The sequence below is a fragment of the Schistocerca serialis genome, chromosome 2, assembly GCF_023864345.2.
Source record: "Schistocerca serialis cubense isolate TAMUIC-IGC-003099 chromosome 2, iqSchSeri2.2, whole genome shotgun sequence".
NCBI classification, from domain to species: Eukaryota; Metazoa; Arthropoda; class Insecta; order Orthoptera; family Acrididae; genus Schistocerca; species Schistocerca serialis.
This window is the reverse complement of record NC_064639.1, coordinates 1080462727-1080485350: the sequence shown is the minus strand read 5'-3', so window position 1 is coordinate 1080485350 and position 22624 is coordinate 1080462727. Positions and strand designations below refer to the sequence as shown.

At 42.0% G+C, this 22624-nt stretch overlaps 1 protein-coding gene across 1 annotated transcript in view; it reads right to left on the bottom strand.

The window, feature by feature from the left end:
• The window catches only part of LOC126458523 (nuclear protein localization protein 4 homolog), a 252649-nt gene extending 230776 nt beyond the window's left edge, over nt 1-21873 (bottom strand). Inside the window, exons 1-2 of the mRNA XM_050095626.1 lie at nt 21738-21873; nt 21266-21346 (exon numbers count right to left, since the gene is read on the bottom strand). Coding sequence (XP_049951583.1) covers nt 21266-21346; nt 21738-21758 — 102 coding nt within the window. The 5' untranslated portion in view covers nt 21759-21873. The remainder of the gene's footprint in view (nt 1-21265; nt 21347-21737) is intronic.
• Between the last annotated feature and the right edge of the window lie 751 nt (nt 21874-22624).

Here is a 22624-nt window from a genome sequence, read left to right as displayed (position 1 = left end):
TCCTGGGGTCCAAATAATGGTCAAAGAGCATCCACTGTTGTAGAGGGCATAAAGAGACTCCTGGATTAACTGTACCAAAGGATGTCTAGGGAAGCACTGGTCAAGAGCTTGAAGGCTGCTTAAAGAGTCACTACAATTGATGAAGGACTCACCGGAGCAGGAGCAGATATGATCAAGTGCGTGATAGATGGCAACCACCTCTGCAGCCATCTGACAACGAGCATTGTTCAGTATGGCCAACGTGAGTGTAAGCGAAGCCAACAAGACTGCTGACCAGTGATCCATCTGTGTAGATTATTTCTGAGCCCTCAAACTCACTGAGAAAAAGAGAGAAAATGCTGCGGAGGGCCTCAGGGGGGACTGAGCCTTTGGGGCCTTGCAATACATCCAGCCAAAGCTATGGCTGAGGTATGGCCGAGGTATGGATCACGGAGGGGTACAGAAGTGGGCCTACAGGAAAGGTGGTAAGGGGAAAGAGTTGAGTTCATGAAGAAGAGACCGGACATGGACGGCGAAGGGATTCCCAGTTCCAGGCCGCCATTGCGGGAGATGGATTGCCACGTCGGGGAAAAGGAGACAGTAATTTGGATGGCGAGGCAAACTGTGTATGTGGGCGGTATAATTTGCGAGCAATAGTTGCCGCCGGAGCTGCAATGGAGGAAAGCCAGCTTCCAAAAGGAGGCTGTTCACGGGGCTTGATCGGAAGGCTCCCATCGAAAGCCGAACTCCACATGGTGGATAGGGTCCAGCACACTCAGTGTAGAGGGTGCTGCTGAACCATACACCACACTCCCATAATCAATATGGGACTGTACAAGGCTTCGTACAGCTGCAGCAGTGTAGGACGATCAGTACCCCAGTTTATGTGGCTCAGGCATCGAATAAGTTTAAGGTGCCTCCGGCACTTATCCTTAAGCTGACAAAGATGGGGAAGTCAACTTAAGTGGGTGTCAAAGACCAGTCCCTAACAGCGGTAAGTCTCCACTACATCTAGTAGCTGGTCATCGAGGTAAAGTTCTGGATGGGGATGGGTGGTACGATGACAACAAAGTGCATGACACAAGTTTTGGCAGCCGAAACCTGAAAGCTGTGATTGGGGGCCCATGACTACGCCTTCCATATGGCCCCCTGCAGGTGGTGTTCAGCCACAACAGTAGAAGAGGAACAGAAGGAAATACAAAAATCATCAGCGTATAGAAGGGAAGATACTGATGATCCTACTGTCAACGCAAGACCATTGTCAGCAATTGAAAAAAATGGGACACTCAGGACAGAGCCCTGCGGGACCCTATTCTCTTGTATATGGGGTGCACTGTGAGAAGCACTGGTGCAAGCTCTGAAAGTGTGGTGCGGCAAAAAGTTGTGTATAAAAATTGGGAGCAGGCCCCGTAGACCCCACTCATGCAGAGTAGCGAGGATGTGGTGTCGCCAAGAGGTATCGTAGGCCTTCACGAGGTTGAAAAAGATGGCAATAAGATGTTGTCATCGAGAAAAGGCCGATCGAATGGCAGACTCCAGGTACACCAAGTTGTCGATGGTGGAGCATCCTTGGCGAAAAGCATCCTTGGATGGTGCTAGAAGGAGCCAGCACAACCATTGGCTCACCATACGTTGAAGCAGCTTGCACAGAACTTTGGTGAGTCTGATGGAATGATAGCTGTCTAGTGGGTTCTTCCTGGGCTTTAGGACAGGAATGATGATACTTTCCCACCATTGCAATGGGAAATTGCCATCGCTCCAGGTGTGGTTGAAGATTGGGAATCCGCTGACAGATGTTTCAGCATTTGCAAACGGATGCGGTCTGGGCCAGGGATGTGCCAGGACAGTCGGCAAGGGCACTGAGAAATTCTCACTGACTGTAGGGAGCATTGTAAGGTTCAGGGTGGTGTGGAGCAAACAATAGGTGTTGTCATTCCACACTCTTTTTGAGGAGACAAAAGGTGAGGTGGTAATTCTGAGACCCAGAAATGGGAGCATAATGCTCAGCAAGATGCTATGCAATTACGTCCAGATCGGCCGATATAGCTCCATTTGTGGAAATTCCAGGTACACCTGCAGGGTTCTGATAGCCATAAAGTTGGCGGAGCTTGGTCCAAACCTGGGAAGGGGGGGGGGGGGGGGGGGGGGGGGAGGTAGGTTCATCTTCCAATGGTGGAGACATAGCATTCCCAACATTCCTGCTTCCTTCATTTGAGGAGGAGGCGAACCCGGGCACGGAGCTGTTTGAAGGCAATAAGGCTCTCCAGGGAGGGGTGGCACTTATGATGTTGGAGGGCCAGCCTATGGTCTCCAATGGCCGCAGCAATGTACGGTGACCACCAAAGCACTGACTTCTGCCGAGGGCAACTAGAAGAACAAGGGATTTATGATTCAGCTGCAACAACAATAGTATTAGTGACGAGATGGATCACTTCATCGATGGTGGCATGCAAAGGATACTCAGTGTTGGTAGCGGATGTGAAAGTGTCCCAGTCAGTCTTGGGAAGAACCCACCTGAGCAAATGTCGAGAGGAGGCACATTGGGGTACAGACAGGAAGAGTGGAAAGTGATCACTACCACACAAGTCGTTATGTGCTCTCCAGTGGACAGATGGGAGAAGGCCAGGACTACAAAACAAGAGATCAATGGCCAAATATGTGCCATGTGCCACACAGAAATGTGTGGGCACACCTGTATTTCGGAGGCAAAGGTAGAGTTGCATTAGTAGGTCTTCAACATCTTTGCCATGGCCAGTAACCTTGGCTCCACCCCACAAAGTGTTATGGTGTTATGGGCATTAAAATCACCCAGAAGGAGAAAAGGTGGGGGGAGTTGCGAAATGAGTGCAGCCAAAACATGGGGTGGTGCTTCACCATCTGGAGGGAAGTAGATGTTACAGGTGGTAATTTCCTGCTTTGTCCTCACCCTGACAGCCACAGCGTCTAAAGGTGTTTGAAGGGGCATAGGTTCACTACAGACAGAGGTAAGGACAAAGATGCATACTCCACCTGACAGTATGTCACAGGCAGGACGGTTTTGTAGTACCCCTGATAGTCATGAAGGGAGGGGTCCGCATTGCGGCAAACCAGGTCTCCTGGACAATGCAAAAAGCACACATACTGCTTAGAAGTTGATGTAACTCATAACTCACCCAGATGGGAGAAAAAAAACACTGCAGTTCCACTGGAGAACGACGCTTTCTGTCATCTGGGGTGGCATGGAGTGACCAAGGAGGCAAATTAGGCCTCAGAATCACCTGATGCCACTGGAGGGGGGGGGGGGGGAGCACTGTGGAAGGTAAGAGTCCCAAGGGACCCCTTCCACTCAAGAGGAGCCAGAGGAGGCCTTTGCTTCTCTGGCTGGGGAAAGGGGACCAATGTCCCTGGCATTTTAGTGCGTGATGCTCCTAAAGGAGAAGCTTTGGGAGCAACAGAAGATGACGTGCCCCCAGCCAACTGAAGGGAGGAGGAAGATGGGCAGCCCTGAGGGCACACCGGAGTATCCTTAGATGATGGGTGTAACGGCGTCATCGATGGCAACGCCGTTGTGTTGGCAGCGTAGGAAGATAGCATGGGAACAGGGTATAGTCTTTCATATTTGAGTTTAGCCTTGCGGTAAGACAGCCTGTCCAAGGTCTTGTACTCCACAATTTTCTGGTCCTTTTGGAGTACCAGGCAGTTCGAAGATAGTATGGGAACAGGGTTTAGTCTTTAATATTTGAGTTTAGCCTCACAGTACGACAGCCTGTCCGGGGTCTTGTACTCCATTATTTGAGTAAGAGTTTGACATCAAATTGGTACCCCATCACCTTAACCTTTTCAGGTAATGACTCACACTCAAAGGTCAAGATGAAATCACCGGTAGCAACTCTATTGTCTTTGGGTACCCTGCAAATGCTCCACCAGATGGCACTCACCCCACCAGTACTCTGCTATACCTCCCCCTTTCATTTCGGATTGCTGCTTTGTTCTACATGACAGTTGCTTTCTGGTCAGGGCAGCCAGCAACAGCAATCATGTGTGCACAAAGTGTGCTTCCTTGTATGAATGTTTGTGAGGGTTTTCTTTTCTGAAGAAGGCTTTGGCTGAAAGCTCAATGCATAACACTCTTTTCATTGTGCCTGTCTGCAAATCAAAGAGTCATCTTTATGGTGAGTAGACATCTATCATTTTTATAACACTGTTGATATTACAACCTGGACTTTCCATTTTTAATCTTCAATTTAAGAAACTCAAATTTAATATTTTTCTTCCAAAGAGACTCACTCCATTTTTTGTCCTTATTTAAAACCTGAAATCTTAGATGTGCTAACTGAGTATATCCTACAAAAGATTGAGTTGAGGATGCCTACTGGAAGAGTACATATACTGACCTTGGGTAAGATATTATAATCATCACTTTAAAAAATCTACTGAAAGATGTAATACAAATACTAACAAAGAGATAGAGGGGCTGGCCAGTACTTACCTCAGCTCAGTACAGCCGATAGATACACAAAAAACAGAACCAAAAATTTACGTTCCTAGCTTTCGGAACAAATGTTCCTTCATCAGGGAGGAGAGAGGGGAAAGAAAGGGAAGAAGGGAAAGTAGATTCAGTTACTCACAACCCAGGTTATGAAGCAACAGGGAAAGGAAAACAGGGAGGGTAGCAAGGATGGAGGCATGGTTGTCAGAGGGAAGCCAAAGATACTCTACTGTAAGTACTGTGCCAGCATCAAACCAAAGAGGATGCATACAGAAGTAAAGAGGTATATAGTATAAAGATAAACACAACTATGTAGGATGAAAAGATGCGTGAATGGCTAAAGAGGAAATGGAAAGAGGAGAAGACTGAAGAGTAAATGGGAGTGAGGTGGTTTAACGTAGGTTCAGTCCAGGGGGATGGCGGGATGAAAGGATGTGTTGGAGTGCAAGTTCCCATCTCCGCAGTTCAGAGGGACTGGTGTTGGGTGGGAGAAGCCAAATGGCACATACAGCGTAGCAGGTTCCTAGGTCCCTAGAATTATGCTGGAGGGCATGCTCCGCTACTGGGTATTGGACATCTTCTAGGTGGACAGTTCGTCTACGTCAGTTCATGCGCTCAGCCAGTTTAGTTGTTGTCATACCGATGTAAAAGGCTGTGCAGTGCAGGCAAGTCAATTGATAAATGACGTGTGTAGTTTCACATGTGGCCCTGCCTTGAATTATGTATGTTTTACTAGTAGCGGGGCTGGAGTAGGTGGTTGTGGGGGGATGCATGGGGCAGGTTTTGCAGCGGGGTCGGTTACAGGGGTAGGAACCGCTGGGTAGAGAAGGTAGTCTGGGAATATTGTAGGGTTTAACAAGGATGTTACGGAGGTTAGGGGGGGGCGACGAAAGGCAACTCTGCGTGGTGTGGGGAGAATTTTGTCAAGGGATAATCTCATTTCAGGGGTTGACTTGAGAAAGTCATATCCCTGGCGGAGTAATTTGTTGATGTTTTCGAGGCCAGGATAATATTGGGTGACAAGGGGGATGCTTCTGTGTGGTCTGGGGATAGGAACATTGTTGTTGGACGGGGAGGAATGTATTGCTCGGGAGATCTGTTTGTGGACAAGGTCTGCAGGATAGTTGCGGGAGAGGAAAGCACTGGTTAGGTTATTGGTGTAATTGTTGAGGGATTCGTCACTGGAGCAGATACGTTTGCCACAAATACCTAGGCTGTAGGGAAGGGAGCGTTTGATGTGGAATGGATGGCAGCTATCAAAGTGAAGGTACTGTTGTTTGTTTGTGGGTCTGATATGGACAGAGGTGTGGATGTGAGCTTCAACAAGATGAAGGTCAACATCCAGGAAGGTGGCTTGGGTTTTGGAGAAGGACCAGGTGAAATTCAGATTCGAAAAGGAGTTGAGGTTATGGAGGAAATTAAGGAGTGTTTCTTCACCATGAGTCCAGACCACAAAGATGTCATCTATAAACCTATACCAGGCCAGGGGAAGCAGCTGTTGGGTCTTCAGGAAAGCCTCCTCCATGCGGCCCATGAAGAGGTTGGCATAGGACGGAGCCATCCTGGTTCCCATGGCCGTTCCCCTGATTTGTTTGTAGGTCTGGCCTTCAAAAGTGAAGTAATTATGGGTGAGTATGAAGTGGGTAAGTGTGATAAGGAACGAGGTTTTTGGAAGATCTTCGGGTGGACGTTGGGAGAGGTAGTGCTCAAGGGCAGAGAGACCATGGGTATGTGGGATGTTTGTCTAAAGGGATGTAGCATCTATGGTGACAAGAAAGGTTTCAGGTGGGAGAGGAGTGGGAATGGATTTGAGGCGTTCTAGGAAGTGGTTTGTGTCTTTGATGTAGGATGGGAGTCTGAGGGTGATAGGTTGGAGGTGTTGGTCTACCAGAGCTGAGATACGTTCTGTTGGGGCTTTGAAGCCTGCCACAATGGGATGGCCAGGATGGTTCTCTTTGTGGATTTTGGGTAATAGGTAGAAGGTAGGGGTACGTGGCTCAGGTGGAGTGAGTAAGTCTATGGAAGCCGTTGTGAGGCCTTGTGAGGGACCTTGGATTTTTAGGATTTCCTGCAGCTCAGTCTGGATGGAGGGAATGGGATTCTGGGTAACAGTTTTGTAGGTTGAGGTGTCGGAGAGTTGACGCACTCCTTCTGCCACCTCCAACCTATCACCCGCAGACTCCCATCCTACATCAAAGACACAAACCACTTCCTAGAACGCCTCAAATCCATTCCCACTCCTCTCCCACCTGAAACCTTTCTTGTCACCATAGATGCTACATCCCTTTAGACAAACATCCCACATACCCATGGTCTCTCTGCCCTTGAGCACTACCTCTCCCAACGCCCACCAGAAGATCTTCCAAAAACCTCGTTCCTTATCACACTTACCCACTTCATACTCACCCATAATTACTTCACTTTTGAAGGCCAGACCTACAAACAAATCAGGGGAACGGCCATGGGAACCAGGATGGCTCCGTCCTATGCCAACCTCTTCATGGGCCGCATGGAGGAGGCTTTCCTGAAGACCCAACAGCTGCTTCCCCTGGCCTGGTATAGGTTTATAGATGACATCTTTATGGTCTGGACTCATGGTGAAGAAACACTCCTTAATTTCCTCCATAACCTCAACTCCTTTTCGAATCTGAATTTCACCTGGTCCTTCTCCAAAACCCAAGCCACCTTCCTGGATGTTGACCTTCATCTTGTTGAAGCTCACAACCACACCTCTGTCCATATCAGACCCACAAACAAACAACAGTACCTTCACTTTGATAGCTGCCATCCATTCCACATCAAACGCTCCCTTCCCTACAGCCTAGGTATTTGTGGCAAACGTATCTGCTCCAGTGACGAATCCCTCAACAATTACACCAATAACCTAACCAGTGCTTTCCTCTCCCGCAACTATCCTGCAGACCTTGTCCACAAACAGATCTCCCGAGCAATACATTCCTCCCCGTCCAACAACAATGTTCCTATCCCCAGACCACACAGAAGCATCCCCCTTGTCACCCAATATTATCCTGGCCTCGAAAACATCAACAAATTACTCCGCCAGGGATATGACTTTCTCAAGTCAACCCCTGAAATGAGATCATCCCTTGACAAAATTCTCCCCACACCACCCAGGGTTGCCTTTCGTCGCCCCCCTGACCTCCGTAACATCCTTGTTAAACCCTACAATATTCCCAGACTACCTTCTCTACCCAGCGGTTCCTACCCCTGTAACCGACCCCGCTGCAAAACCTGCCCCATGCATCCCCCCACAACCACCTACTCCAGCCCCGCTACTGGTAAAACATACACAATTCAAGGCAGGGCCACATGTGAAACTACACACGTCATTTATCAACTGACTTGCCTGCACTGCACAGCCTTTTACATCGGTATGACAACAACTAAACTGGCTGAGCGCATGAACGGACACAGACGAACTGTCCACCTAGGAGATGTCCAATACCCAGTAGCGGAGCATGTCCTCCAGCATAATTCTAGGGACCTAGGAACCTGCTACGCTGTATGTGCCATTTGGCTTCTCCCACCCAACACCAGTCCCTCTGAACTGCGGAGATGGGAACTTGCACTCCAACACATCCTTTCATCCCGCCATCCCCCTGGACTGAACCTACATTAAACCACCTCACTCCCATTTACTCTTCAGTCTTCTCCTCTTTCCATTTCCTCTTTAGCCATTCACGCATCTTTTCATCCTACATAGTTGTGTTTATCTTTATACTATATACCTCTTTACTTCTGTATGCATCCTCTTTGGTTTGACGCTGGCACAGTACTTACAGTAGAGTATCTTTGGCTTCCCTCTGACAACCATGCCTCCATCCTTGCTACCCTCCCTGTTTTCCTTTCCCTGTTGCTTCATAACCTGGGTTGTGAGTAACTGAATCTACTTTCCCTTCTTCCCTTTCTTTCCCCTCTCCCCTCCCTGATGAAGGAACATTTGTTCCGAAAGCTAGGAACGTAAATTTTTGGTTCTGTTTTTTGTGTATCTATCGGCTGTACTGAGCTGAGGTAAGTACTGGCCAGCCCCTCTATCTCTTTGTTAGTATTTGTTTCACATCTTTATATGAGATTTTCCATTAATCAGAAAGATGTAATACAAGTAAGATACCAAGTATCATAGTTCAAAAGTTTGTATTGCGCAGCTGTTTTATTTATTTTTATTTAATACAATTCTTAGTAACTGATTTCTTAATAACAGATTTTTGGAGGAAAGTACCGATTTCACAGTATGTTATTCAAGCATGTTGCTTCTTTTATGTAATATTATGTTCTTAATTTTAAATTTCAATAACTCGTTATTTCTCCATCTTGGAGTTTAAACTATTGTTCACACACACATAAATAAAAACCACCACATTTTTTAGAAAGAAAATGTGTTTTTGAGCTATTCCAAAATACATTTTTGCCCTAAAATCAATCATATAATCCAACATTGTTGTGTTAGTTCTCATATTAAAGTTAAACCAAGATCCTTACAATGAGATCCGTTTCAACTTTCTGGTATAATAGCTCTGAAGTTAGTGACGTTTTTCTTTTATGGTACTCACAGAAAAATGAGCAACTTTCATTTCTTGAACTGCGAAAAACAATGACATATGCATCAAAAGAGTATGGAATTCTGCACTTCCTGTTTATTCTATCAGTACACACACACACATCTCCTTTTCTCCCCTCTCCTTCTCTCCATCTCCTCTGACCCCATCTCTTTGTCCACAACCCCCCCCCCCCCTCTCTCTCTCTCTCTCTCTCTCTCTCTCTCTCTCTCTCGTCCATACATCCTCTCTCCTCTCTCTGTCCATCTTCTCCTTCCCATATCTCTCTCCACTGCCTCCAACTGACTCTCCCTGTTCATCTCCTCCTTCCCATATCTCTCTTCACCATCTCCTATTAACTCCTTCCCCACTCTCTATGTCACCCCCCCCCCCCTCTGATCTTGCGCCTTCTTTATTGTTATTGCCAACGAATCCCTGACTGGGCACTGAAGTCACTTAAAATGAATGGGTAAATCAATTGGGATCACTGGTATATTGGGTATTTCTTTATTGTTATTGCCAACGAATCCCTGACTGGGCACTGAAGTCACTTAAAATGAATGGGTAAATCAATTGGGATCACTGGTATATTGGGTATGAGTGTCCTCTCTCCTGCTGCTGGATCTATGAGAACAGTAGCTTCATTGTCAGTGTTTTGCATAGTTTTAACCTGAAAACGGATAAGATACAAATTTTCTGATGATTCATATGCTGCAGCAGTATTCTAATCACAAGCTGATAAACCTTAAATACAACTCTCCTCTTAAAACTGACTGCGGTGGAGAAAACAAAACAGCACATTGTTGGTTTAAATCCCATGGTATTGTAGCTAAACCTGACTGCCAGAAAGAAAATGATACTGCATATTTTCACAGCATAGCAACTTCTTTCTCGCAGTCAGTTTTAACAGAAAACCTGTTCATTGTTGTTTCAAGATTTCTGGTGACAACATTAGAGTATTATGCAAAAATTTGAATGAAATTGGTCAAGAAGTTTTAGAGAACCATGCTAAACATATATTTAAAAAACATATAGCCTATGTCCATCCAAATGTTTTAGAGTATCACGTAAGAGTCTGTAGTAAAGCAATCAAGAACATTTCGATGCATTTGGTAACAATATTTCCCCTTCATGTATTATACAAAGTGTTCATTGTAACTTGAGATATAGAAATATCTCGAAAACTGAACGTCCAATGAAAGCTCACTCAACCTGCCACCCCGCCCCGTGTATGGTTGCAAGGGGCAAACTGAAATCTTCAGTGGGAATCCTTGTTTTTCATTGCAGATTATGATTCTATGACAAAAACTGCATACTCTAGTCTGAAGCATTTTCTTCATTTTGGCACTGATGGCACTGTAATTGGATGAACAGAAATGGGTACACAATCCGTAATTTATGACATGCTACTCAACGGCCCTTGAATATAACAGTGTTTCATAACTTCTAATTGGAAACCCTATTCACCCATTCACAACATTGTATTCCTCCAATATACTGAACAGGGGACTACTTGATGCACCACTGTGGCCATGATTGTGGCTCAAGGCAAAAGCTACTCGACTTTTCAAATTAGAATAAGTGTTCAAAATAGTACCGCCAACTTCAATGCACAATGCACTTAGTGATCTGCTTTTCAAAGGACTGTTCACAGGGCACAAGCATATCTGTAGGAATGTCAGCACAGGTGTTCATGATGCAGTCAACCAGGTCTTCGTGGCCTATTGGCACTTGCTGGCACGGTTATCTTTTAAATATCCACACATAAAGAAATCCAGTGACATCAAATTCAACAACCTAGTGGGCCAATTAATACAGCCACCTCTTCAAATCCACTGTCCAATCTAAACATGATTTAGTACCTCCTGTGCTTCGATTGCATAATGCGCTGGCAAACAATGCTGAAACCACATTTGCTGTAGAAAGTCCAGGGCAACATTCTGCAGTAGTGGCATTAGTTCCTGTTCCAAAAACATTTTATGTTTATGTCCATTCAATGTGCCATTGATAAAATATGGACCAATGAGTTTGTTCCATTAACCACCCAAGGACAGTGATGGTCAACTTGCCGTAACCAGTGGGGATAGTCTACACTCCAGTAACGCATGTTACGCCGGTTAACACTACCATAGTGCGCGAATGCAGAGTCATCAGAAAATACTACCTCAGCAAAGAATGTGGGGGTCATTTGCATTCGCTGACATGCCAATTCACAAAACACTATCTGGTTATGGAAATCAGCGCCATGAAGTTCTTGATGCAGTGACACACGGTATGGATGATACATACGACGATGCATTGTTGTGACAATACTACCTATGAAAATACCAGAATCACTAATTAATTGTCACACGCTTATCCGTGGGTCGTGATGCACTGCTGCTATTTCATTAGTTTTTCCTGTAACATGTTTGCTTCATTTCCTTTTGCCAGTCTGTACGCTCTCGTAAGACACAGATGTTCGCAACTTTGTAAAAGAATGAATGAGAGAGCGCTTTTTCAAGGCAACAGCCGCGTCGTCATTTCTCCTACATTCTTCATAAACCAGGATCATTACAGTTTTTTCTTCTGTGGTTGTAATATTTATTATCAACTTGCACATCTGTTCTTCAAATGATAGTTATGTGTGCAGGCAATAAATATTGCGCAAGCACTGTAATGTTTAGAGCCGCTATCTGCTCTATGTCTGCATGATACATGAGCTCTTGTAGCAGTGTACTGCCTGTTACGATACGTTGTAGTTCGCTACATGGCCATGGTAGCAGGACTGATGGCCCTTGTAGTCAATCCCACAAACTAGCCAACCAGCCATGGTAGCCTGCCGAGTAGGCCCCAGATTGATATACCGGAGAAACACGATGTTAATTGGTGTTTCCAATTGAAAGGTCTGTCCTACCCTTGCAATATGGAGGTGGGTTCCCATGTGCCACTGGATATTCAGGGGCAATTGAGTAGCATGTTGTAAAATACAATTGGGTACCCGTTTCTATCTCTCTGATTACAACACCATCTGTGGCTAAACTAAGAAAATGCTTTACATGAAACATATATAGATTTTGCTGTAGAATAGTAATCTGCAATTTAAAAAACATGGGTTACTATTGAATATTTCAAAGTTGCCTCCTACCACCCATGTACGGGGTGGGGTGGTGGATTGAGTGCAGTATCATTGGATGTCCCTCTCTGAGGGAAACAAATTAGAATTATAACTTTTTTTATCCACTGTGTAGTTTTCAAGATATTTCAATGTCTTCAGTTAAAATGAACACTCAGTATATATCATGTACATTAGTAAAATGTGTAGCCTATGTCCATCAAAATGTTTATTACAGTATCAGGTAAAAATTTGAGCTAAATTGGTGAAGAACTTTCCGAGACTTTAACATTTCCCTTGTATATAGTACATAGATATTTATACACCATGTATATTAAAACTGTGAAGCCGATGTCTTTCTACACATTTGCTAGAGCATTGTTTAAAAATCTGAAATAAAATGGACAAGAACTTGTCAAGATTTTTGATAACAACATTAAACAATTACTTGTCTTTATATAGTAGTATAATAGATGAAATGGAACAACATAAAACCAGTTGAAGGAAAATTGGAAGCATAGGTGACACTCATTGGAAGAATCCTTAGGAAAATGTGTTTCATCCAAGAGAACATTTATTCGACAGACTTCACCTACTCTGCAGATAAGGCCTGTTAAATCACAGAGGAAACATTCTTCTTTGCATTTCAGAAGAAGTAAATGTCAATCTGTTATTAATTAACTGCTGTAGAATCTGCAGTAAGGTGTCAGAAATAGTCTTGCCTACCAGAAGTAATAATGACCACACAATACTGGGAACAAAAGAGTGGGCTGACACTGGAACTGAAAAACAGTGAAATCTTAAATTCCAACTGCAATGTATATTTCAAGGACAGGCTGGATGCCAATGATGGTTATATATGTATTGCCTTTAAAAATCTGTTAAAATGTAGTTACATTATTACAGACACCAAATGAGAAATAAGCTGGGTGAAGATAAGAATCAAATGTGGTTCAAACATAATTATCAGATGCCTTTATAAACCATATTTTATGAACTGCATGGCACAAAACTTCAGACAGAACTGGAGAATGTTGTAGATGTGTCTGCTAATCACACTACTGCAATAGAGGGAGACTTCATTTTGCGATAATGGAAAGGGAAAGTCTAGTGAAATCTGTTGCCAGTGACAGGGATTCTGGACATCTTTTTGTGAAGTGCTTTGAGCAGATAGCTAGAGAACAAATTAGTAAGGTCAATATAAATTAATAAAATGAAACATGGAATCAAATAATGCTGGGGAGGGAGTCAGTGACCACACGGCTACTATAGACTCAATGACTGCAAGTGTTAAAGGGGAAGTTAAGAAAGGTTCAAAAATTACTTAGGGAATTTGACAGGAAACAAACTATAGAGAGTGTGTGTAGTATAAAGAATTCACTCTTGGGTACAGATATGTAGAGCACAAATGGCTCAAGTCTAATTGAACTGTACAGAATACCTTGGACATCTAGGTGCTGTGTGAGGGATGGGAAAGACCCACTGCAGTTCAATAACCACAATGGAAAACTGCTATGACAATAAAGAGAGCTTCATTATGGGTTTCAATGAAGTTCATGTTCATTGATAAACAAAAGACAACTAAAGCCAAAATTAATCAGCTTGTAGAATAAGAATGTGAACAGTATTCTCCGATTTCAAAAGTAAAATTTTGTTGATTAATCTTATGAAAAATCTTACAAAACTTTGGTCAGTGAATCTATTCAGTAACTTAGTGGCCACATTAGCACTGTAATAGAAGATGACAGACAGATGATGAAATACTTTAAAGATTATTTCACTAAGGAACATCACAGCAAGGTTCCTACTTTAAATCACTGCAGAAATACCAAAATGGCAGATATTGAAATATGTGATCACAGAACAGAACATCAACTAAAATCATCTGACTGAGGAAAGATACCTATATGATTAAGTAAAAGAAGTAGTTCCCCTTCTAGAAGCAATTTAGTGTCGATCACTGGAGCATGGAAGGGTACCAAATGATTAGAAAAAAAAGCACAGATCATTCTCACTTTCAAAAAAGGTTCTTGGACACATGCATATAGTTGTAGGCCTGACAGATATGAGAGTAACTCTCAGAATATCCCAAGAGAGTGGTATAGTGCCCTTACTGTTTACAATATGAATAAACAACTTAGTGGGTAGTGTAGGAAACTGTGAGAATGTTTTTAGACACGCTGTTCTCTATAGGAAATTTGCAAAGCCAGAAAAATTTAGTGAAGTGCAGTAAGATCGCCAGAGGACTGATGCTTGGTGGTGGGACACCCTCAACATATATACATGTGATCCATTGTACATAAATAGATTGAAAGGTTCGTTAACATTCTGTTTGATTACACCAGTAGTGACAAGCCACTGAAAGCAACAACAACCTTAACACATCTAAGAGCAACCACCCAAGGTGACCTTAAGTGGAACAACAACATAAAACTAGCAATAGAAAAATCAGGTTCCAAAGTGAGATCATTCAAAAGAGACATAAGAAAATGTAAGTAATTCATCCACGAAAGAGGTGACTCATAAAATACTTGCTTAAATGATTCTAGTGTACTCCTGTTCGCCTGGGACCATTGCTAGCTACAATTAGTAGAATTGATGGAGAAATGGAGAAGATCCAAAGATCCAGCACATTTACAAAAGGACTGCTTACCTTAGTGAATGTAAGGGCATTACGGAGGTGCTCATCAAATTCCAGCGGGAGATGCTATAAGAGAACTGCTGCCAGCACAGAGAAGTTTACTATTAACATTTTGAATGTATACATTCCAAGATGAGTCAGGGAACATATAGTTTCCTCCCACGTACATGTTATAAAATGAACATGGTGGGAAAACCAGAGACATTAGAGATCATATGTACAGAAGTTTACTGATAACCACTCTTCACAGATAAATATAAGAGGAGAGGGCAAGGGCGGGGAGGGGGACAACAACAACAGTGGTAACAGAAGTACTATCTGATGAATCTGAATACCATACGGTAGCGTGAAGAGCACAGATGTACATTTCAATGGTACAACCTTATAACTGCTACTATTATTTCTGCTGTCTCAAGATTGGTACGCCACCCACTCAATGTCAGAATTATGGAGGTTGCAATACCTAAACCAAGAACCTATTAAAAAACACAGGTGGGTAAACTCAAACAACTGCATATAGATTGCCAACATTCAGTTTTGTGTAGCCAATTGGAGGACAATGTTATGTGGAAGAGAGAAAACAACTGACATGTTTCAAGCAATGGAATTTAAAGTTTTTGAACTTGTTCTGGGTTTGCTCCTTGGCTGCCCCCCCCCCCCCCCCCCTCCCTTCAAATTATGACTAGGTTAGGACACAAGGGCTTGGTTTAAATTGTGAACCGTTACACAGTTGAATACGTTCCATGTTTGTACTGAAATCACGATGTAACAGACTGGCTTCAATTCATCTTTAGAAAACAAGTCACCTGCTTGCTATTTCTTAATTTGCTAGCTAAAACCAGTTGTTGACACTTCTTGCGTCTTCATCACATTTCACAGCAACAGTTGCCACGACTGCTTTGTTAAATCCTTATGTATCAACAGGGTCACAATTCGTAACACTTACCACCAAAGGCACCATCAATCAAATCCTGCTGAAAGTATAGATCAACTGAAGATGTACCCTACACAACCCTTATTTGATCCATTCTTGAGCTTGTCTGTCTATTTGTGACCATCAACAACTAAGCCTGATTGAGAAGATCGTAAGAAAAACAGCATGTTTCAGCCTGGGTTCTATTACAAAAGTACAAGAACATCACAAAAATGCTCATCAAACTCCAGAGGCAGATGCAACAAGACAGGAATTGTACATTGTGGAGATGTTTACTGTTCCAAGAATGTATGTTTCCATAAGACTCAGTAAACATATTATTTTCTTCCACATACAGCTCATGAACTGGCTGCGGTGGAAAAATCTGAGAAATTCAAGTGCTTACACAGGCTTATCGATAGTTGTACTTCCTACGCACCATTCACAAATGAAATACACAAGTGAAGAAATGAATCAGATACCTGAAAAACACCATTAAGGTGGCTTGCAGAGTATAAATGTATGTGCACAATGCAGATGGCAGAGGACTATGTGACAACTGATGCAATGATTACACATCAATTAATGTAATTTCAAGAGAAATGTATCACTTTCGGCTGTAAACCATTTCTTTAAGCATTTCAACTGCCACAACCAATCAGAGGTTGAAAATACTGCTACAATTGTAAGGTTCTTTTATTTAGAGCACGACCAACTTCAGGCTCTTATATGCCCATCTTCAGCTGTTGTAACTTGGTGCTATGACCCCGAGAACTGCGGTGGACAAGTACAAGATGTTGTGTGCTAACAGTGAGTGCAAACCTGTGACCACTCATGCTGTCCTTCTCTGTATACATTCAATATCTCCTCTTAGTGCTATTTGGTAAGGGTCCCACACACTTGAAGCAATATTCTAGAACCAGTTGCACGAGTGATTTATATGAGTTGGCCGATTCCAACAGTGACTCACTGGCACTATAATAGGGTACAACGTTTTTTTAAGTGCAGAGTCATACAATTCTGAACATTTAAAGCAAGTTGCCAACCTCTGCACCACTTTGAAATGTTATCGGGTCAATGGAAGGATCTGATTGCATCTACCTGCTTTGACCCATGATGTAACTGTTGTGTGACGTCACTGAGGAGCAGTATGTTAGAAACTGATTGTGGTTGCAAAGGGCGTGTTGGAGTAAACAGCAACGTACTGTAGTGTGTGGTGTCTGTTTCTAAACTGTTTGGGAGTGATGTTAGCGCAGTACTGACCTTAGTGCTGCACATTACTCATGCATTAGCAGTATGTTACTTCAGTGTCATTGGTTATTGGCTACCGATTTATTTTCAGTTTTTCAATTGTTAGTTTATTGATTGTTAATGGTTTGAAAGCTCTCTCTCTCTCTCTCTTTTTTTTTTTTTTTACTACCTATGGATGTTCAACAAACTTTACTAGTCATCAGCTGATTGCTGCTATGGGCGACGATATGGTGATACAATCAAGTTCTCCAGTTATAAGGCTGCTTGGTGGAATCAGTGAAATGTCAGCAGTGTGCAGAAATTATGAAACTGAGAAAAGTCTGTGCTTCTGAAACCAGGTACAAGTGTATGTGGCAATCTTTTCTGTGGGTTTCAGTAATGTTTATTTTGGCTTTTTTCGAGTGTGTATGTGTGTGTGTGTGTGTGTGCGTGAGAGGGAGGCAGGGGGAGGTGCCTGTTATCGTTGTTTTCCTTTGAGTTATATAGGTGAAACTAAATATCTGGGTCCAGATTTTTCGCTATTTTTTTTTTTTTTTTTTCCCCCCCCCTCTCTCTCTCAAGGATTTTGTGTAGGCTATGTTATTTTTTGTTAATGTCCGTTTTGGAATGGAGACATTCTTATTGTATATTTAGCTTGTCCTTGCCCAAGACACTCTCCTTTTCACACCATTAGTTTCATTTTACTGCTGAAGTGAAATACTTCACATGGTTAAATATCTTAGTTCATGGATGTATTTAGTGACTTTTAGGGTTGCCATATTGTATACACTAGGAATTGGGGTGTCCGCCATCTTGATGACATCACAGTTCAAAGCAGACGGGTGGAATCTGTCACTTCACCACACCAAGCACTGGAGTTGACCAGTACTTTTGCGGAAAGCTCACTATGATGGTTAACAAGGAAAGCATTACAATATTCATTCACAAGTCTGCAATACTCAGAAGAAAGAAAAAAAAAAAAAAAAAAAATGAAATGAAATGAGCGTATGGCATCGTTGGCCGGGAGGCCCCATCTGGAGAAGTTTGGCCGCCAAGTGCAAGTCTTATTTCAGTTGATGCCACACTGGGCAACTTGTGCACCGGTAATGAGGATGAAATGGATGAGGACTACACAAAACCCAGTCCCCAAGCGGGGAAAATCTCCAATCCAGCTGGGAATCGAACCCAGGCCCATTTACATGGGAGGTGAGCACGTTACCACCCAGCTAAGCAAGAGGACAATACTCAGCAAATCTTTTACTACCGACAACATTTTACAATACAATGCAGCAACAAATTCATGCTTGCTTTTATTTCATTTAGGAAACAAAATTAGCATGAATGGTTTAAGGTGGTGTTAATTCCCACTGTGATCTGTTACTGTTAACATATGACTAGATGTAGATGTACCATAAGTCAATTGTGACATGAGCATGTCACATATGATCTTCCTAACGGTACTATCCCAGTATTAATCTTCTGTGATTAAGAAAGACAACTGAAGCTCTAAATCCACACAACCAGACTATGATATGAAGTGACTCAAACCAGTTGGGAGTTCAATCAGGGTTGCCACAAGTTTGCCCAAGTGAAATTCCCTGATTTCTAGACAAGTTTTAGCATTTTTCCCCGACAAATTTTGAGAGCTCAAGGGTAAGTAAAGACATCAGCAGACTAAAAAATGTAAGGACTTCTGTATTTCTCCCCCATGTGAGCAAAAATTTTAAGTACTATCATCAACATCTTTTGTAATGAACTGTTTCTGGATGGAGAAAGCAAGCCTAATGGTATATATGTTACATTAAGACCACTGTTGTTATTTTAATTGAATAAAACAAAACATATTTGGTAACACAAATATGCATTTCCTTGGAGTTGCAAGGCAGGTTTAAAATATATGCTCACTGATTTCAGAAATAACCTCAGAAAAAAAGTAGGTTTCTTGAAAAAAGTGTATAAGGCAGGGAAGAGTTGCGTAAACCAACTCTATAGATTGGTGAGTCTAGATCCTACAGATAAGTGGGAAACGATGGGCTTCAGATGGGAAGGCCCGACCCATTACAGATACCCGCAGAAATGGCCTGCACTTCTGGCCCATTGTGGGAATCCACTTGTGTGGGCAGCTATTAAAGTGTCACAGACAGCATATTGATAAAATGAGACTGCGGTGATCAATCAGTGCCACAGATAACTTGTGCATTTCTCTGAGAATCGATACTAATGACAACAGGTAGCAGCTCACTGTAAACAAGATCACTGAGCCACAGACAGACACATGGAAAAGACAATCACACTCTCACAACTAAATTTTCAGCCATAGCCTTTGTCAGAAAATGAGAGCACACACACATTCACACAATCACTTGACTGCCGTCTCTGGTCACTGTGCCGACAACATTTGAACATCACATCAAAACAAACTACTCCCCACAATTCCCTGTCTCTTGTCAGCAGCTGCTAGGCTAGCAGCTAGAAGTGGTGGCAGCATTGACTGTAAGCTGAAGGGAGTGGTAGGAAGGGGAGAAGCAGTAAGAATGAGTGAATAAGGAAGTGGCACGTGATCTCAGCTGCACCCAGCCAGCAATGATGTATGACATCTCAGTAAACAAACAATGTCATCTGCTGAGACAAGAATAAGATTTTTCCAGTGGTTTTTATTTTTTTTTTTTCAAATTTCCTTGATATTTCCCTAACATGGTTGAAATTGCCTGATTTCCAGAACTTGTGGCAACTCTGTCAATGAATTTGGCTGGGACTAAAGTATCTGACTTGGTGCAGTAGTGGTAATTTTTTATACATAAATGAAATGTCGTATAACCCATGAGTCACTAGGAACTGATACACTTAACTGATGTGTGCCGGCCTGTGCGGCCGTGCGGTTAAAGGCGCTTCAGTCTGGAACCGCGTGACCGCTACGGTCGCAGGTTCGAATCCTGCCTCGGGCATGGATGTGTGTGATGTCCTTAGGTTAGTTAGGTTTAATTAATTCTAAGTTCTAGGCGACTGATGACCTCAGAAGTTAAGTCGCATAGTGCTCAGAGCCATTTGAACTTAACTGATGTGTATACGAAAATTGTTTCAAAAGTGATGCAACAGAAGAAATCTTATTATAATAGAATGATGATGCGTGCATTACTCATAATTTGTTTTTATATCTGCCTAGAGAAAAAAAATTTATCGACAATACGTCTGTTTCTACTGAAATTGAGCCAACATCCATAAGAATGACTCTTGTATTACATGTAGAAGGTAGGAATTTAACGTTCCCATCCACAAGTTAGTTAGTCTGTTTAATTTTGCAGATGTAAGTAAAGAATATTAATTCATTGGAAACATCCACTATGAAGAACTTTCCTCTTTCCTTTTACTCTGTTCCAATGTAATTTTAAATAGTTAACAGTGGTAATTTACAGAATTCAGTGAAAAAAAAAAAAAAAAAAAAGAAAAACCTAATGGCTGTATATGGAATTTATCAATAACCTCTTGGGGAGAGTGACATATATGCACTGCAATGAAAACATACAATATAATGTTGAGAATGTGTTAAAAATTGATTACATACTGCATACCCAATGACTGACTAACTAGATCAATATAATAATGACACTAAGTAAACCAATCTAACACCAATTTGCAATCACTCATGCAGCAGTACAAATTACCACTTTCATACTACATTAATGATGACTTGGTTTCCACATCATAAAGGAAGTAATTGTAGTTGCAACTATAACGCAACATAAAAATCTTTTGTCTCAAATAGATGACTCCCCAAAAGATCACAAGACTGACATCACATTAGAAGACGTATTTTTCACGTTGGGCTGGTTTCTGATTTAAGGAACTAGTACCTAGATTATCAGTCACGGTTGTAATAAAAATAACTTGGTGCTGTTAAAGGCGATTTAAAGAAAGATACGCGGTGAAGAACAAATTAAAATAGGAAAAGCTACGTATCAGCTCCGTCGAACTCACTACTGTTGGCAAACATATTTTTTAATGTTCGAAACATAAACAAACAGAAAAGCCAGTAAACAGCACATACGGCACTGTTCGTTCATTTTTCGAACACCTCACCGACAGCGTCACATGTAGTAATGTATGGCACCTAAGCTGATTACGTGGAAGTATTTGATCTACAAGTGCTGCGAAATATGAGAGACATTATCTTCTCGGATACATGAAAACATTCATCGAAACATGCTAAAGTCACTTGGAACGTTAACACACTGGAGAATTTTACGTACCACAAAAACAGGCTACCTTGCATTTCATTTTATTTTGGTAACAGTCCTTTGCTAGTCTTGCAGGTCATTACTCTCGACACTATAACTCTAAAATGGATAAAACTAATAACAAAAAAAGATAAAAGAACGGTACGTACCTTTTCAAACAAGTGTAATATAGAGTCACTTGGTTCAACTTCCACGCGTTTTGTTCCTTCCGACGACTGAACACGAAGGGTCTGACGAGATGGAAACAAAACAGTTTTATTTTTATTTTTTTACAGTTATACGCATATGAAAATTAACTGATGTTAAATATGTAAACAAAAACATTTCAACTACGAAATCATTTCATCATATTTCTCGCGACTAATACTATAAGATTACGCAGCAGTGGTATGCTTGAATTTGGAAATACAATGAAATCATAAAATAATTCCAGAATTGGAAACCTTATAGGGACCTTGCAGTGTACTGAGCAATGCTAAAATAACCTAACAGTGACGAAGCAACAATGCTTTTAGTGAATATGGGAGAATAAGACAGATTTACACACAGTTTTGTAATATCGGATTGAAAAATACGTTAATTCCTATGTGTTTTATTCCTTCAGAATTCGAAGAGGCTTACAATGATTTTATGTTTTGACATAATGCTCCACTGCTCTCTACTTTTGTAACTACGCTCAGCTGTTCTGTTGCAGTCACACGGTCACCTAACTATGATCTTTGCCGAAACTAAAACATGACAACAACGTTTATAAACACTTGGAACTTCGTAAATAAAAGACGCAATGCCATCACTTTACCCCTACTTACACTGGTAGGCGTTAACTATATCGATTCAATTTCATTCCATTTTTAAAAAATCCAATATCTAATTGGTACTTTTAAAAAGCTAAAAGCTACTGTCTTCATTTCAAACACAAATCGGTTTTTATAAATGTGTGTACACTTTTAACCAAATATAATAAAAATTACGGAAGCCACAACAAAATCATAGCAAAAAAGTCAGGGAAAATTTCTTGTAGATCCTATATCGATTGCTGAAACATAAAATGAATATTACACAAACGACGCACAAAGGTTAATAAAAATTCAGAACAATAAAACAAAATGTGAAAGTTTTACAAAATCAAGGTACCACGTTTCTGTATCTAGTAGTTGTTACAGTAGTAAGAAACGCAGTCACTAAATTCTAAATAAAATACCCTGCCGCTCTAATGGTCTACTAAGTACACCCTTCAAACAAAGTTCAAAGAAAACAGACTTTCATCCAGCTGATATCAGTTGTGGCCATGCAGAGGATCTAGGGTTGTCATCCGTCCCGATATGTTGGGGCCGTCACCGTTAAGGACCTTCTTGTCCTGACATCCCAAATAGACGGAATTTTGTTCCGATTTTACAAAATACCGTCGCAAACTTGGCTGAAGTACTGAAGTAACGCCATCTATTAGCACAACATATAAGTGCAGCCTCAATTATTTATGTCGACAGGTTTATGTTGATAAAGTCGCC